Below are 15,234 nucleotides of genomic sequence, written 5' to 3' on the forward strand. Positions count from 1 at the left end.
TATAGTGACAGTGGGAAATCTATTTTCAAAGCTTCACGTCATTCTTATTTTATTTGTGGTCAAACTGCATATGTTCGTCTGCCCCTCGATTGGGAGGGAACCTGCTACATTGCCTTCCTACTGCCACCAGTTTTCCTAGCCCCACCTGATTATCACAGAAACACACATCTAGTACACATTAGACATAGAAGGGAGTCCCCAATTGTCGATTATACTGAAACTGCTCTAGAACAGTATACAGATTTCAATAGAGGTTTCTTTTTCTTTATAGGACCTATCCAGAATAGTAAACTGATCCGTAGGTTAACCAGAACCCTCGAAGCTGTAGTAAATGAGACTGCCTCTGCTCTAGGTAACTTAACCGAAGAGCAATCTGCTATGAGATTTGTCGTTTTACAGAATCGTCTCGTCCTTGACGTCATACTGGCCGATAGGGGCGGGGCCTGTAGAGTCATCGGATCTAGTTGCTGCATTTTCATTCCAAATAACGCGCCGTCTGTTTATTCAGCTATAACCAGACTCCATAAAATTGCCCATCTGATACACCAAGATCCAGGCACCTGGACATGGTCCGGTTGGTTCTGGAATATAATTTCCGCATGGGGATGGAAAATATTGTCCTTCCTAGGTATTGCAGTAGCGATCATATTCAGCTGCTGTCTCTGTATACAATGTGGCCCTGCGATTTGCGGCATTTGTGCTACCTCTTGTATTCCTAATCCCAAGCCCCGTTCTAAATCCCGTTCCAGGATAATTCGAGACGAGCAAATGATACTGTATGAAATGATAGATGGTATCATGAATATTGATGTTTCCTGATGGAAACGTAGTGACAAGGAGGGAATGTGGAAAAGTAAATTTTGCCATGTTCTGTGTCCCTACGTGTCATCCATCATATGTTATGTGTGCATGATTAATATGCATATGTATTCCCTATGTTCGATTCAAGACGCAATTATAGTTGTGTCCACCTCTAGTATGCCAGTTTCCAGTTCTCGTGAATACTACGAATATCAGGTCTATGTAAAGCTACGTTGCCACGTTTCTCAGTGTGCACGTTATTCCATTATAAAGTCCCCGTTTCTAGGCCTCAAAAGGGCCTGGACACCAGATTCAGCTCCTGTCTCCTGAGCCCTCGCTGAGGAGCGATACAGCCCCCACCTGTATCCTCGACCCTTCACTTACTTCCTGCCTCGCAGTGCCCGGTTCAGCCTGGCTCTGCCTCTGAGTCTGCCAAGAAAATGTTATGATTCCAGTTATCAGTTCAGTCCTCCTTCTCTGCATTCCTAAGCTACTGAACTGCATCAATAGTTTCCGTCATTGTCTAGCCTTTCCGGCTCCATGTAAGAGGAATACTGCATTTAATGGTCATTTAATATTCTTCATCACGCACTACATGTAGAATAATGCATGGTCCAGTCTTAGAATCAAGTTAGCCTTTCCCCTCCTGACTTCTAGTTTATATCAACATGTTCTCTAAACATCAGATACTAGATACTGCTTAGGTACATGTCGCCCTGACTCTCCAGACTTCAGTCTCTGCTCCTAGCACAGAGTTCATAGCCCCCAGCTTCTCCTAGTGATACGTCATTGCCAGTTTGCGCGCACCACCAGGTTAGAGGTCCCGGCTCCTTAGGTAGCCCCCTCCATGTTTCCGCCCCATTCATGACATATTCTGTTACGTTTGCATCACATGTCTATGTATACGCCCTGTTACACCCACTTTCACCCTTATCTTTCGCGACTGCTACGCGTCACGCCTTTTGCTCCACCCACTGCTCCGCCTATCATATGTACTGTAATGCAACTGTTTTACTATATATGCTTGTGTATTGTTATTAAATGCTAGCGCGCTCATCCCAGATCCAGCCCCGGCAGCTGCTGGGCCCTGCCATCCTATTCCTATGCAGGTTGTCCTGTTCCTGTCCTTTATGCTGTAATAAACCTGCGAAACTCCTACTACCTCGAATCTTGACTCTTATTTATTGAGCTATCTGTTATTCATTTATACATTCAAAAATAGGGTATTATTTATTTATTTACCACAAAACAGTTAGTGATTGGCCTTTAAGTGCATTCTTAGGACATGGCGGAACCATCTCAAGAATCAGGGCGTTATGGTCACTATCTTATTGAGGCACGATCTTAAAGTCTATTACCCGGTGCCAGTATTTAGTGTCCACCAAGATATAGTCTAGAATGGAGGCACATCCCAGTCTGTTGTAAGTATAATTTGCTGGGGAATCAGATTGTGTGCGCCCCTTACACGCCCTGATAGAGTGGTTCAGTGTGAGAGTATTCATTTAAAGTACCAGTGGGGTCCAAGCCCGGGTTGCCAGAGGATTGGGCTCTGGAATGGCCCAGTGCAGGTCCTCCTCAATGGGGTAACCCGAATTAGGTCATTCAAGGGGTCATACTGACAATTAAAATCACCGCCAAGGATCACCAAGATATTATTGGGGATAGTGAGCAAGAAGGTTGTCAGTTGATCCAGAGTTGAAGACTCCTGGCCGTATCCTACTGGACAGGAATAAACATTGATCAGAGCGATTCTGAGCTTAGCAGGAAAGCTCAAATAAAACACAGAGTATATCTCGGGAACGTGTCTCAACCTGTTTTGCTGAGCACCCAGGTGTACGGCAATCTGTTCGGAGTTCCCCTGCCGGTCTTCCCCTTCCCCCACATGTGGCTGCTAGGCTAAAGGTCGCATAGCCTAGTCTGTGTTTATCCACCCTAGCCCAGGTTTCCTGGAACATACAAATTTTGTTTTGTTTAATAAATGCTCCCAACTCCGGATTGTCCAATTTGGAAGTGAGGCCAGCAATATTCCAGGATAATACATGGAACTTGGGTGCGCCATTAATTTGCTGTGGGGGGGTGGGGCGATTGGGCTCCTTCACCAGGGGCCTTGAGCCAATCCCAACAATGGAGTGATCGACTATGGGGATTAAAGGTTCTAAAATCGTCCGCCAATGGCCTTTAAAGGCCTGCGGGGGCCTCGGGGGTGAACCTGCCATGATAAGAGTACTAGAAGCCCCTTGTGCTCCCTTACTTTGGGCACTTCCCTCTCCCCGCTTGGTGTCATGTCCTATTTCCTGTCTAGGAGGAACAGGACTCTGGGACGGTGCCATCCATTCTATGAGATCCCACTGGGACTCCCTCTGTGAATTTAGTTCCATTATCATTGGCTGTGCTGGTTTTAGTCAATCTACTGATTCTAGTGATGCAAATCTATTTGTAAGTGGAAAAGTTAAAAAAAATAATGGGCTTGGTTGGTCCTGTGCCCAGATAGTACTTTGCTTGGTCTGCTGTCTGGTACCTGGCTCTTGCATAGTCCACAATCTATTTTCAGACACCAATCCCAGAGGGTAGAAGTAACCCAGTGAGAGTGGCCTTATGCCCCGACCTGCCTTTGTTGATTACAGTCTAGAATGGCCCTTGCAGCCCGAGGATTTCTAAAATTGATCTCAATACGATCACCGGATATATCTTTCGGCCTCTGGCCCACCCATCCCACCCTTCGTGGATACAGAATTTCACCTGCATCTTTGTATGAGAATTGAAGCTGCTTGGCCAGCCAGAAAATACATTTATTTTTTAGTTCAAAGTGGGATTCCCTTTGCCCCCTGTTGAGTTCCGGTACTCCAGTTAAAATTATGACTTATGGTGTGGAGTCCGAGAGGAGGTTAATGCATGGTAGGGCTGATCTCCCCTCTGATACTTCTGTTCGTACATCTCGCTCCTCATTAACTCTTTTGATTTGGCCCGATCGCTGCACATTGTTTCCAGCTGCTGGCATTTCTGGGCAATGTCTATGCTTCTTACAAACCTCCCTCCCCTGTCTGGGCCACTGGCATTGGACACTATCCTTTTCTGTTGACTTATTAGGAATAATCACATGTCTGTTTGCATCCCCCCTTATTGTTTTGGATTTGCGGGGTGGGCTCACGTTAATTTCAGGGGGTGATCAACCCTGGGATGGAGAGACCGGGTTTGTGACACTCGCTGCTGAGGGGATTCCCCCATCCTTTGGATTGCTTCTACCTTGCCTACATGGGTCTCTACCAGAGTTGTAAGCTTATCTACCCGGGTAATTAAAAAGTTCAGTTCGTGCTTAATAATTTCTCTTATTTGTAACTGCAAATCCATCACCAAGTTTGACACACAAGTTGGCTTTTCTATACCTCCAATTGAGCGGCCACCTGTCCCTCCCTTCCCCAAGTCACCATTCACTGTAGGTTCCGTGGCACCCTTCTTCTGTTTAATCCCAGCCTTCATGGCAGGTTTGGCTTTCCCTTTTTTTCCTGGGCTTGGAGGAGTATCCTCTATAAGTACGTCCGTGGTGGGTGTGTCATGTACCAGAACACGTATCCTGGACTGAGTCTTGGAGGAGTCAGACAGAGTCTGCAATTGACGGAGTAGGTTGCATATCGGGGTTAGGGTGAAGGCTTGATCTGGTGTTATCGATAAGCTACTTTCAGTCAGTTCAATTTCAGTTGACACCACCCCTATAGTCCTCTGAAGCATCTGATCAGTAGAGTTAGGCTGATGAGTTGTTGGTGATTGCATGATTAAAGTTTGTTTTTTCCCGGCACAGGCACATTTCCCCATTATTCATGTTTAACGCTATCGTGAGCAAACTCCGCATCATGCCTTATCAATAGCTCCAATTAGAAGAAAAAGAGCCAGAACATAACCAAGACAGCTCAAGAGCTACACACTGCAGGAGACACCCACACAAGTGGGGTGGGGGGGGGGGAACAGAAGCAACTGCCAGGCCTTACTCAAGATAATAAGGCGATTTCGATATATTGGGACTCACTTTAAGTTCCTGCCTGGGAAATGGTTGGTTCCGTGGGCCAGTAATTTTTCTGCGAGTACTCCTAAGGGGGTGGCCCAGCCCAGCCTCTTCCAGGCTCTAATGGGCGCAGACAGGCCCGCCCTCGGCCCAGGCTTCACCTGGGCGCTACCCGGGCACGCCCGTGCACGTCCCTCAATGCGGGAGCCCTGGCTGCTATTTGGGCACCTTCTGATGCTTAGAATGACGGGGGGGGGGGGGGGGGGGGGGGCAAGCACGCCGCAAAGCAGCCTGGGAGACGAAGTCCCGCTCCGCTTGCATTGGACCCTGGCAGGAAATCGGGTAGGCGGTGATTGGCGGCAGCAGCTTTCTCCTTATCCAAAGACTGCAGTGCAATCGGAGAAACCGTTTGACAACAACTTTCACAGTTTTTCTTTTTCCTTTACGGAAACCAAAATATGTTAACGTTCTTACTGGCTTCTGGATAATGCTGTTGGGCAGAAAAGTCCCACTATTTAAAACCCGCACATTTCCTGTCACTTGGTTCAGAAGTGTAGCTGTCCGAATAGTTGAGAACATGCCAGGTTTGTATAGAAGAGGGGGAAATCCAGAAGCAAAGCGAACACCATGTGGAATGTTATTATGGGTCAGAGGAATCAATTTCGAACATCTTGTTGTAACCGCTGCTCTTGCCTGAAGATTTGGAATTCCAGAGCAAATTCTGGTGCCGAGCCTCAAAGCCTGCGCCCGCACTGACCTCCGCGATTCAGTAATAGGTCATTGAATCACACATAGGGCTTTGTACATGTGAAAAAGCCTTTTTGCATTTCCAAACTGGTCGATTCTGCGAATCGCCAGTTTGTGAACACAAAAACGCTTTGTATATTGTAATTGTAATTGTATTTATATAGCGCTTACTACCCCTGACGAGGCGTCGAAGCACTTTTTCGTCGGGCAGCACGCTACTTCGGGACCCACAGAAGATTAGTGTTGAATTAGTATAGTGAAACATGCAAGTACATTTTAAGTGGTGGATAGGTTAGTCAGTTATTTGGATTTGGAATGATTAACAGAGGGTTCAAAGATTGGGGTGGGTTTGAAGTTTGAGCTGCCCTCTATGCGTTGGAGCAAATCTAGTGTGAATTCTTGTAAAATGCTTTTCTGGCATATATATACCGAAAGGGCAGCAGGTCAGGTGGAGTGGTGGGAGAGTGGGGAGCAGGAGTGTGAGAAGCCTTGTGCACCCCAACTATGGCTGTCTTTTACTACCAGACCAATAAATGGATGGGGGCAAAACCCTTGCATGCATTATGGCCATAACACTCTTGTTATACCACTGCTATTAACACACCAGTGCTCTAAAGCCAGCACACCTCACACGAGGGTGACAGCTCCCTCCAGGACACTAAGGACCCAGTTTCCTGTCCTGGACTTTGGTCTTATAGCTTAATGCATTTTGGGAGTTCTAGTATTTTTGTTTTCATTGAAGTAATTAGACTAACACACTTGAAATCAGTCATTTGTATGTGAAACATTTAGGACTAGAGAAAGTGTCCGTAAAGACCTGGAGTCAGGTGGTAAGATTATTTCACACACACTAAACACACACCATAATTCACAGATGTACCTGGTTTATTAATGTCCCTGTCCTTACAGTGTGCGGGTAGTGTGCCTATATTAATATGCATTCTTAATATCCAGTTTGTGTGAAACCGCTCGATAGTGGAACATCCATTAGGTGGCGCTAAGTGCACTATAAAACCAAGCAGATTAAAAATGAAGGGTCGGAATTTGAGTTTTAATCGTAGTCCACGACACTGGAAATATGCTGCAGAGAAGCAGCAAATTATGTATAAGTGTTGACTAAATTATGCACCAAGCAAAAATAAATTATGCTCCATAAAGCTGCACCACTTTTTTTTATAGTATTACTTCATTATTTTATATAATTTTTACACATGATAATAATGTCTGGGGAAAGATTTCATCTCATTGGTACTAGTTTAGCTACTAAATTCAGAAATAAGCAACTGAAAGGTGACCTGTTAAACTTTGCAGAGGGCCTTCCACTGCGCACAAACATGTTGCTACATTTGTAGTAACTTTTGATCCGTTTGAGCTAGAAACATTTTTTTAATTAAAAACTTCAGATTATGCAGCAGATAACGGATAATGTGGTTAATACGACACAACCATAATTATGCAGGGATAAAAGCGGTGGCAACATTATCAGATAATTCAAGCAGCCCTGATCATAGAACACAGTTCTTTATTATAGTTTAATTACACAGGTGAATCTGAACCACCCTCACCTCCCCCATACCCTGAGGTAGTACTATGCAACTATGGACTCGGGGACACTAACAGTTTTGTTGAGTCTAAGCATGCGCTTATACTAATGCAACACTCCAAAACGCATAGAAAACAGGACTAAATCCTAGTCTGCCTAGTCACTGGAACCTGGGTTTACCAAAATCTAGAAAAATACTGTGCCTCTTAAAGGCGGCTTTTTAGGCCTGTAATTACAGACACATTTTGCCCACTTTGGGGCTTTCCGGAGCTGAAAGTCACTAAAATGCTGATAGAAAGATAGATAGATAGATAGAGTGAGGGCCATAGATAGATAGATAGAGTGAGGGCGATAGACAGATAGATAGAGTGAGGGCGACAGATAGATAGAGTGAGGGCGACAGATAGATAGATAGAGTGAGGGCGATAGACAGATAGAGTGAGGGCGACAGATAGAGTGAGGGCGACAGATAGAGTGAGGGCGACAGATAGAGTGAGGGCGACAGATAGAGTGAGGGCGACAGATAGAGTGAGGGCGATAGATAGAGTGAGGGCGATAGATAGAGTGAGGGCGATAGATAGAGTGAGGGCGATAGATAGAGTGAGGGTGATAGATAGAGTGAGGGCGATAGATTGATAGATGGATGATGGATGGATGGATGGATGGATGGATGGATGGATAGATAGCTAAAAACAGATTAGCAATCAATCCCTGAGAAGGAAAGATGTTTGTTTGCAGTCTGAGACATTATAGCTTTTTTGTTTTATTCATTACCTCTCTAACAAATGAAACTAGTCTGGAGTTGGGAGGTTTTCAGACAGAGTGGTGCCTTTGAAAAGCCAGTTGAGCTGAGGGAGAGTCAGTGACATGTTAGCCGTATATATTTTAACAATCGCTGGTAAAAAGGGACCTCTGCTATGTGCCATGGAACCAGCATGCACAATCTCCTGGAAGAGACTAATCGCATTTCACAATGGAAAGGGACCTGGCCAATCATTGACGAAAACCTGGTAAGGAAATTGCATAACCTAACTTGTTGCTAATATTGTTTTCTCATTCCAGGAGGGACATGCTGAGCATTAAGGAAGAACTAAAGGAAGAGAAAGCTAAAAGAATTGCGCTGCAGGTAAAAGCTTCTCTTCAGCTGTTGTAATCTGAAAGATGTGACTTTCTTGTTGTGCACACATCCTTATAACGGGTGCTTGCTCTATTCACAAGGACACTGACACCACTGCCACCATCTTAAACTCACTATCACTTCACTTCATGCTGTGCTGTGACGCATGCACCCGCACATTGTAATTGTATTGTAACTGCATTTATATAGTGCTTTCTACCCCTCACGAGGCGTCAAAGCGCTTTTTTGAAGAGTAGCACGCTACTTCGGACTAAAGGATTAGTGTTGAATTAGTATAGTGAAATATGGAAGTAATTTGAGTGGTGGATAGGTTAGTCAGTTATTTGGATTCAGAAGGATAGCGGAAGGATAGAAGAGGGAAAAAAGGTTTGCATTTATATATGCGCTTGTTACCCCTGAAGCACCTTTTTGGCAAGTAGTACGCTACTCTGGAACCCATAAAGGATTAGTGGTGAATTAGTATAGTGAAATATGAAAGTAATTTGAGTGGTGGATATAACATAACTAACTATTATGACATTCCACAACACTTGCACACATCTTGCTTGTGGAAACAGAAGACGTGCAAGCAATTTGGTACAGCCCTCTGTTTGCACCCAAACTCCACGGTCAGATGTACTAAAGACTGTGTGGGTGCTCTTCCATTTTTCTCTGAGACAGCAGACCTTTGTAATGTTAAGTAAATTAACACAATTATTTGAACCCATATTAATATATCCCCAATACTAACAACGTAGCATGGGCCACTTCTTTCTCGATCGCAACCCCCTAGTGAATTCACAGCATGGCACTATGCCACAGACTCGTTAGCAAGATTCCTTTGACCCCCCCCCCCCCCCCCCAGGTCCGAGATAGAACGCTGCACGTATTCGTCGTATCTGAAGCAAACATTGGCATGCCCCATCACCTTTTGCTCCTTACTGTCCACATATGTGCCCTGAAAACCCCTCGTGCCTATCGGCTCTGCCCTCCCATGAAGATCGCATTTGTAAGGTGCCCGGCATTCATTCCCTTGTCCCCTTCTCTGTCACCATTTCCACCTCACTATAGCCAGGTTCACAAGCCACCTCGTCTTTTAGCATTAACCCCTCCGCTGCGCCGAACGTTCCGCGCTGGTGCGGAACGTTCTATTGCGTGGGCGGGGCCGGAACGGTCAGCGGACGTGTGCAGCACTACCGAGGTAGTGCACGCGACACCCGCTGAACGTGCCCCGCACGGAAGGGGTTAAACACATCAACTCTGTCCACTTTTTCTGTATAAATGCATCCGTGTTTACTGCCCTACCTCTTATTTGGTGAGTGACCTGGCATGTCAGGTGGCAGTCTATCGCATAATCCCAACTAGACATCACCCCGCCTACCCAAAGAAAGTGTCACAAACAGTGCTGTAGAGACCCCACCCGAAGTTTTTAAGACTATGCTCATGTACTTCCTTAGCCTCCTCGGAGGCCAACAACATGTACTGCAGCTCTGCCGAATCAAACACGGCCACACTCACTTGCGTGTCTGCCGCCATCTTGGTTGGCCCCATAATACCGACGTAATTGACACGGAAGGCTAGAGACGAAAATGACCTAAAGGAGGACACAACAGCTTAACTTTGATTTAAAGTAGGCTGTGCCCAACGTTTTTCAAGGAGAGCCCAGATGGATGGGGAAAGGCTCTGAAACTGGGTACAAGAGCAGGGTCATCAAGACAGCCGTATGCGGATACGCTGACTGATTGACTATATTAATGCGTGGATTGCCACCTCCGAGCATACTATTTGGCCCAGCAGAATGGCCAGCTTGAACCTCTAGACCGCCATTTCCCATTGGACCAGAATTCAGTGGCGTAACGCAAAATGATGGGGTCCCCCTGCAAAATGAAGAAGGATCTTTAGCCTCACAAATATGCATTAGACTTGGGCCGAATGGGGGCCCGACTGAAGGGCCTGCGGGCTTCTGCAGGCTTGGTATCCCCCCACCGGAGGTGCTGCAGGTGCTTGTTTTAACGCCCCTGGACCAGATGCTCCATCCAGCCAGGAAGTCCCTCTGTTACAGGACATATACTCGACCTCTTCTGATCCATGCATCATTTGGGTTCCATAAGGTAAACCCATCTGTTAGCGCTCTAAACCCCTCCTTGCTTGAAACTCCACAGTATCTCTGCAGCACCAGAACCGCTATAGCTACTACCACCAGCACTGTAAACCAAAGCAAGCCACATGCAGCTGCATAAACAGAGCCATCTCACAGCTTGGAAGCAAACCCTTTACCGGGAGACTATTCTTCCACCCCTAGGTGCATGGAGGGGGGGTAGCATTGGGGAAAATCGCAAAAAGCATTTCTGGATCTGCAGCAATATCGTCCTGCAGTTAAAAAAAAATACCTAAAGGAGTGGGGTGGTAAAGGGATGGCATGGTAGTGCCAGCTCTGTCGTCATCTGGGGCACACTACAAACCTGCAACATAAAATAATCTATACCTTAAAACCCTCTTACAGAATCGGCCTATGCATTCATTGATAGGTTTTGTAATTAGTGTCTAGAGTCTGTCTGGGTCAGGAGTGAAGCAGATGCACACGTAGGTACCGCAGTATGGTATGTTGGGAAGCCTTCAGTACCTCAGCCGCAGAAACTTTCTTACCGGCTGAATCAGTAAAAGTGTTTCCACGCCCCCCCTTTGGAGAATGAAACACATTCACAATCCTCCCCAAAAAAACGAAACGTATTTTACCTACTGCGGTATTCTGTTGGGGCGTGGTGAAATCTTCATTATCGATGTTGCCTCTATTATATTGTAATGTTCTCCACTCATTGGGTGATGTACCAGTCCTCGCCAATAACAATGTTCTTTGGCTTGCCTTTGCGCTCTTGTTTGTGATGCAGTACTTATAGTTGAATGCCTTATGTCAGCTGTGTGAGCTCTGGTATGCATTAAGCAGCAGAACGGTAGGTGTCTCGCCTGCTAGGAAACTAGTAGTAATCATATAGGATTAGAGTTCCCGGTTTTATTTTTGGGCCATTTCCGTCTGTATTTATCCATATTTATTTTTTTGTCCATTTTATCTGTATTTATCCATATTTATTTTGTGTTTACGTATAAATGAAGTTGCAAAACTGTACATTTCCATATCTATTTAACTGATGTGCACTCATACTTTGATGCCTGTCACACTTTAGCTATTTGAGCTGCCAAATATTACACACCAATATATTCACTGGTAAATGCTAGCATTATACCATAAATGTATGTTGACATTTGCAGTTGTTTAAAGAAGTTTCATCCTGTTTTTTCATTTCTCACGCTGTCCATCTGCTCAGCTGCTGGCCTATAATTCATGAAAGACTGCACGAAGAGTCACTTAAAAAAAGCAGAATTTTCTGTATATATCCACTCTGAAAAATAAATTCAGAGAGAAAACACATTGTTTTCTGTCTGTATTTATATGTAAAACTCTGTAAAAACGGAAAACAGGGATCCTTATAGAAAATTTAATTAATTGAAAAAAGGTCCAAATATAGAACGTTTAATCTGGAAGATGCAAAGTTCTGAATTTAAAAATACTTGACTTTGCCAATGGAACTAATGTATTAAATGCAAAGTTGATATTAGGTTGCTTTGATCTTCCTTATGTGAGCACACCATATGGTGAAATATGATTTCAATAGGAGAGTCAAATTCAGGTGTGGAGCACTTCAGACCACAGGCCTTATTACATTGTACTCCCCGGAGGCCCTTTGGTATGAGAGGAGGTGCTGCAGACCCCTTCGTTAATACAAATCAAGCTGGCTGTACATTGTGCTTGACGCGATCTCAAAAGAAAAATACCTCATTTGCATGGAGGAGCTGGCCCCCGTTCAAATGGGGAAATCCTTTGCCTTTATGCCCCCACCATATTACAGATACAGGCACAGAGGAAAAGAAGCCGTCGGGAGGAACAGTAACTATGCACCACTAAGAGGTGGCACAGAGTCAGTGTGCACCCACCTTTATTATAACCCTTGTATGGAGGTTACAGAGGTCCCCTGGGCCCCCATACAATCGCCTGCAGGTGGATGCAGTCGCTAACTGCACCTGCCTTCAGCGGGGGGTTTGCCTTCCCCACTTTTAAAGTCAGGGCAGTTGCCACCTGCACAGTGAAAAACAGAGTGGCTGCCTGGTCCTGCTGGAGAAACAGTGCATTTGTTGTGATATTGTGCAGTATCACAGTTTGTGCCTGGTGCACAGCCTTAAGTGTTCGCTGTGATGCAGAGGAAACAGTGCACTGTATCCATAACACAGCCCCAAGAGTTTCTCAAACTGGTTCCTCTATGTAGTGATGCAGCTGAGTTCCAACTGCATAGCGGAGGAGTTATTTACTAGTCTATTATTATGAATGTGTGGTCCTCAGCACTACCAAAATGCTCTGTGAACCTGCTGTGGGGCGGGGAAGTGGGCATCAAATGGTGTCCGATGCCGATTTCACTATCACTGGCATTTGATGAATTCCCAGACGAAGGACCTCAAATGAATCAACTCTGAACCAGGCAGATCTGTCCCACACGAGTTTGAGTGACTGTCTTGAGGAGGTATCAAAGTGGATGGGCCAGTCTCAGCTCAAACTCAACAACGAGAAGACTGAACTGATGTTACTGGGCAAGAAGGCACCATTCAATTCCCCCACGTTATGGCCCCCTTCTATGGGCGTTGGCCCAACCCCAAGAAGTGTGATCAAGAGTCTAGGATTCTGGTTAGACGATGATCTTTCATTCAAAGTACAAGCCAGGAAAACTGCGGCCACCTGCTTCGGCTTGTTAAAATCTATACGCAAAATCCTGCCTCAACTGCCTGATAGAGCTAAAAAGATCCTAGTCCAAGCCATGATTTTATCTAGGCTGGACTATGGTAATGCGCTCTATCTGGGAGCCCCGGCCTCTGTGATCTACAAACTCCAAGTAGTCCAAAATTCAGCAGCCAGACTGCTGACGAGCACCAACCATCGCTCCTCAGCCAAGCCAGCGTTAAGATCACTTCACTGGCTACCGATAAAAGAACGGGTACACTTTAAGGCCCTCTGTATTGCCCATAAAAATCTGCAAGGCAAAGGCCCCCCGATCCTTAGTAACCTGATCAAACCATATAAAATGTCCAGAAACCTCCGCTCCAATGATCTCAATCTAGCAGAAGTCAACAGAATCAATAAGGCTCGCTCTGGTGGGCGCCTCTTCTCCCATAACACCTCAAAGTTATAGAACTCTATGCCCCTCTCCCTTCGTCAGGAACCCAATCATCTTTCATTCCGTAAGAAATTAAAAACTTGGCTTTTCCCCGGAAACTAACTAATAACTGAATTCCATCCTTCACTCTCAGACCTCTGTGTCGCAGCTTTAAGCGCTGGGATGCCTCCAGGTAGCCATGCGCTATAAAAGAATAAAAAAAAACAAAAAAAAACTTGTTACACAAGAATAAATGGTTTCCTTTCCTTTAGCAATGGCCCACAAGGAGATTTTGGAGTATTCTACCATTCTGGATAAAGGACAGATTAGAAAGCATTGTTACTGGCTCAGTGATGAACCAATGCTTAGTTGCTGCATCCCACAAACCATGGACAACCACGTGGTCACTGGGTTGTGCCATGAGGCAAATAGAGTGTGGACACATTGAAATCTATAAACTTGATCTATTACAGAAATCTCTTACTGCAAGATTTTCTACTACCGGTATAATGCTGTTCCAGCATGTTGTCATGTCCGTGGCACCCGTTTCTCCCACCGTTTTACTGCCACTGCAGCTCCATGTTCTTGATGGTAACACAGATGCTTATCCTGCTAGTTTTTTTCTAAACGATAGTACTTACAACAAGCATTGGCAAAGCCAATGATTCTGGCTTACCTTTAATACACACAGTAGGTACAGGATGGCACGAGTATTCCATGCATGTGAAAGTGTGAAGCTGTAGCCAGTCCACCTGTGGCACAATGAAACCATGTAAACTTCTGCGATATGCCATTGTTTTGTATCTTGTAGTATGGGTGCTATTTGTGCTGCCAACAGTCTGTAGCCAGCCACTAGTTGGTACATTTCCAATATGGCGGGACATGACAAATACATATTATTCCAGAGCAGTGCATTTGCTGGCAGTGTCCCGCATACTAAGAATTCTGGTTGCTGACGCACTTTCAGGGTGTAGATACGGAATTTCGAGTGTGGAATATCGAAAGCGATCACAGTATTGTGACCAAAATATTGACGTGACTGGTAATATGTATAGATTTTAATGCCCCTATCGCCACGTCTGTATATCTTGATTATTTCAAGATCAGGGGTGTGGCCATGGGGGCCTGCTTTTCTCCCAGTTACGCCTGTTTGCATATGGGCTACTGGGAGAGTCAGGTCCTCATGGGTATGCATGGTCTGATCATGGCTGAATTTGTGGCCCATTGGTATTGTTACATTGACGATATACTCTTGATATGGCGGGGCACTAAACAGGAGGCAATTAACTTCATTGCACAGCTCAACAATAATGTATACAACTTGCAGTTTACCCACAGCATGAGCCAAACTTGTATTGATTTCTTGGATGTTAAAATTTTGGTTACTAACAACAAACTACACACTACATTGTTCCGCAAGCCAACTTCCGGCAACACTGTGCTCCATGCCAAGAGCAATCATCCGGCACATCTGATCCGCAGCATCCCCTATGGGGAAATGCTGCCCATCAGACGTATCTGCAGCACAGAAGATCAGTGCACACTGGTGCAACGAGATAGCAAGCCCCGATTTCTGGCCAGGGGTTACTCTCCTATCTTAATTGATTCAGCAATTCGCAAAGTGAACGCCATGTCTAGAGAGGTAGCTTTGCAACCCAGGAAATTAACCAACAAAGAAGACCGCGCCAACCAACCGGTGAGATTGGTATTGACTTTCAATCGCCAGTTTCAAGCCCTGAGGAAAATTGTTTCTAAAAACTGGAATCTCATTAGTTCTGATCCAGTGATCGGTCACCTCATGCCAGGGAGACCGGACATTTCCTGTAAAAAG

At 45.3% G+C, this 15,234-nt stretch overlaps 1 protein-coding gene across 3 annotated transcripts in view; it reads left to right on the forward strand.

Annotated features, from left to right (window-relative positions):
- The window catches only part of SH3D21 (SH3 domain containing 21), a 286,954-nt gene that overhangs the window by 266,188 nt on the left and 5,532 nt on the right, over positions 1-15,234 (forward strand). For all 3 annotated transcript variants that reach the window (XM_078681198.1, XM_078681197.1, XM_078681199.1), the window contains exon 19: positions 8,151-8,214. In XM_078681198.1, the coding sequence (XP_078537324.1) occupies positions 8,151-8,214 (64 nt within the window). The remainder of the gene's footprint in view (positions 1-8,150; positions 8,215-15,234) is intronic.

This window comes from Lissotriton helveticus, chromosome 3_1 (assembly GCF_964261635.1).
Source record: "Lissotriton helveticus chromosome 3_1, aLisHel1.1, whole genome shotgun sequence".
NCBI classification, from domain to species: domain Eukaryota; kingdom Metazoa; phylum Chordata; class Amphibia; order Caudata; family Salamandridae; genus Lissotriton; species Lissotriton helveticus.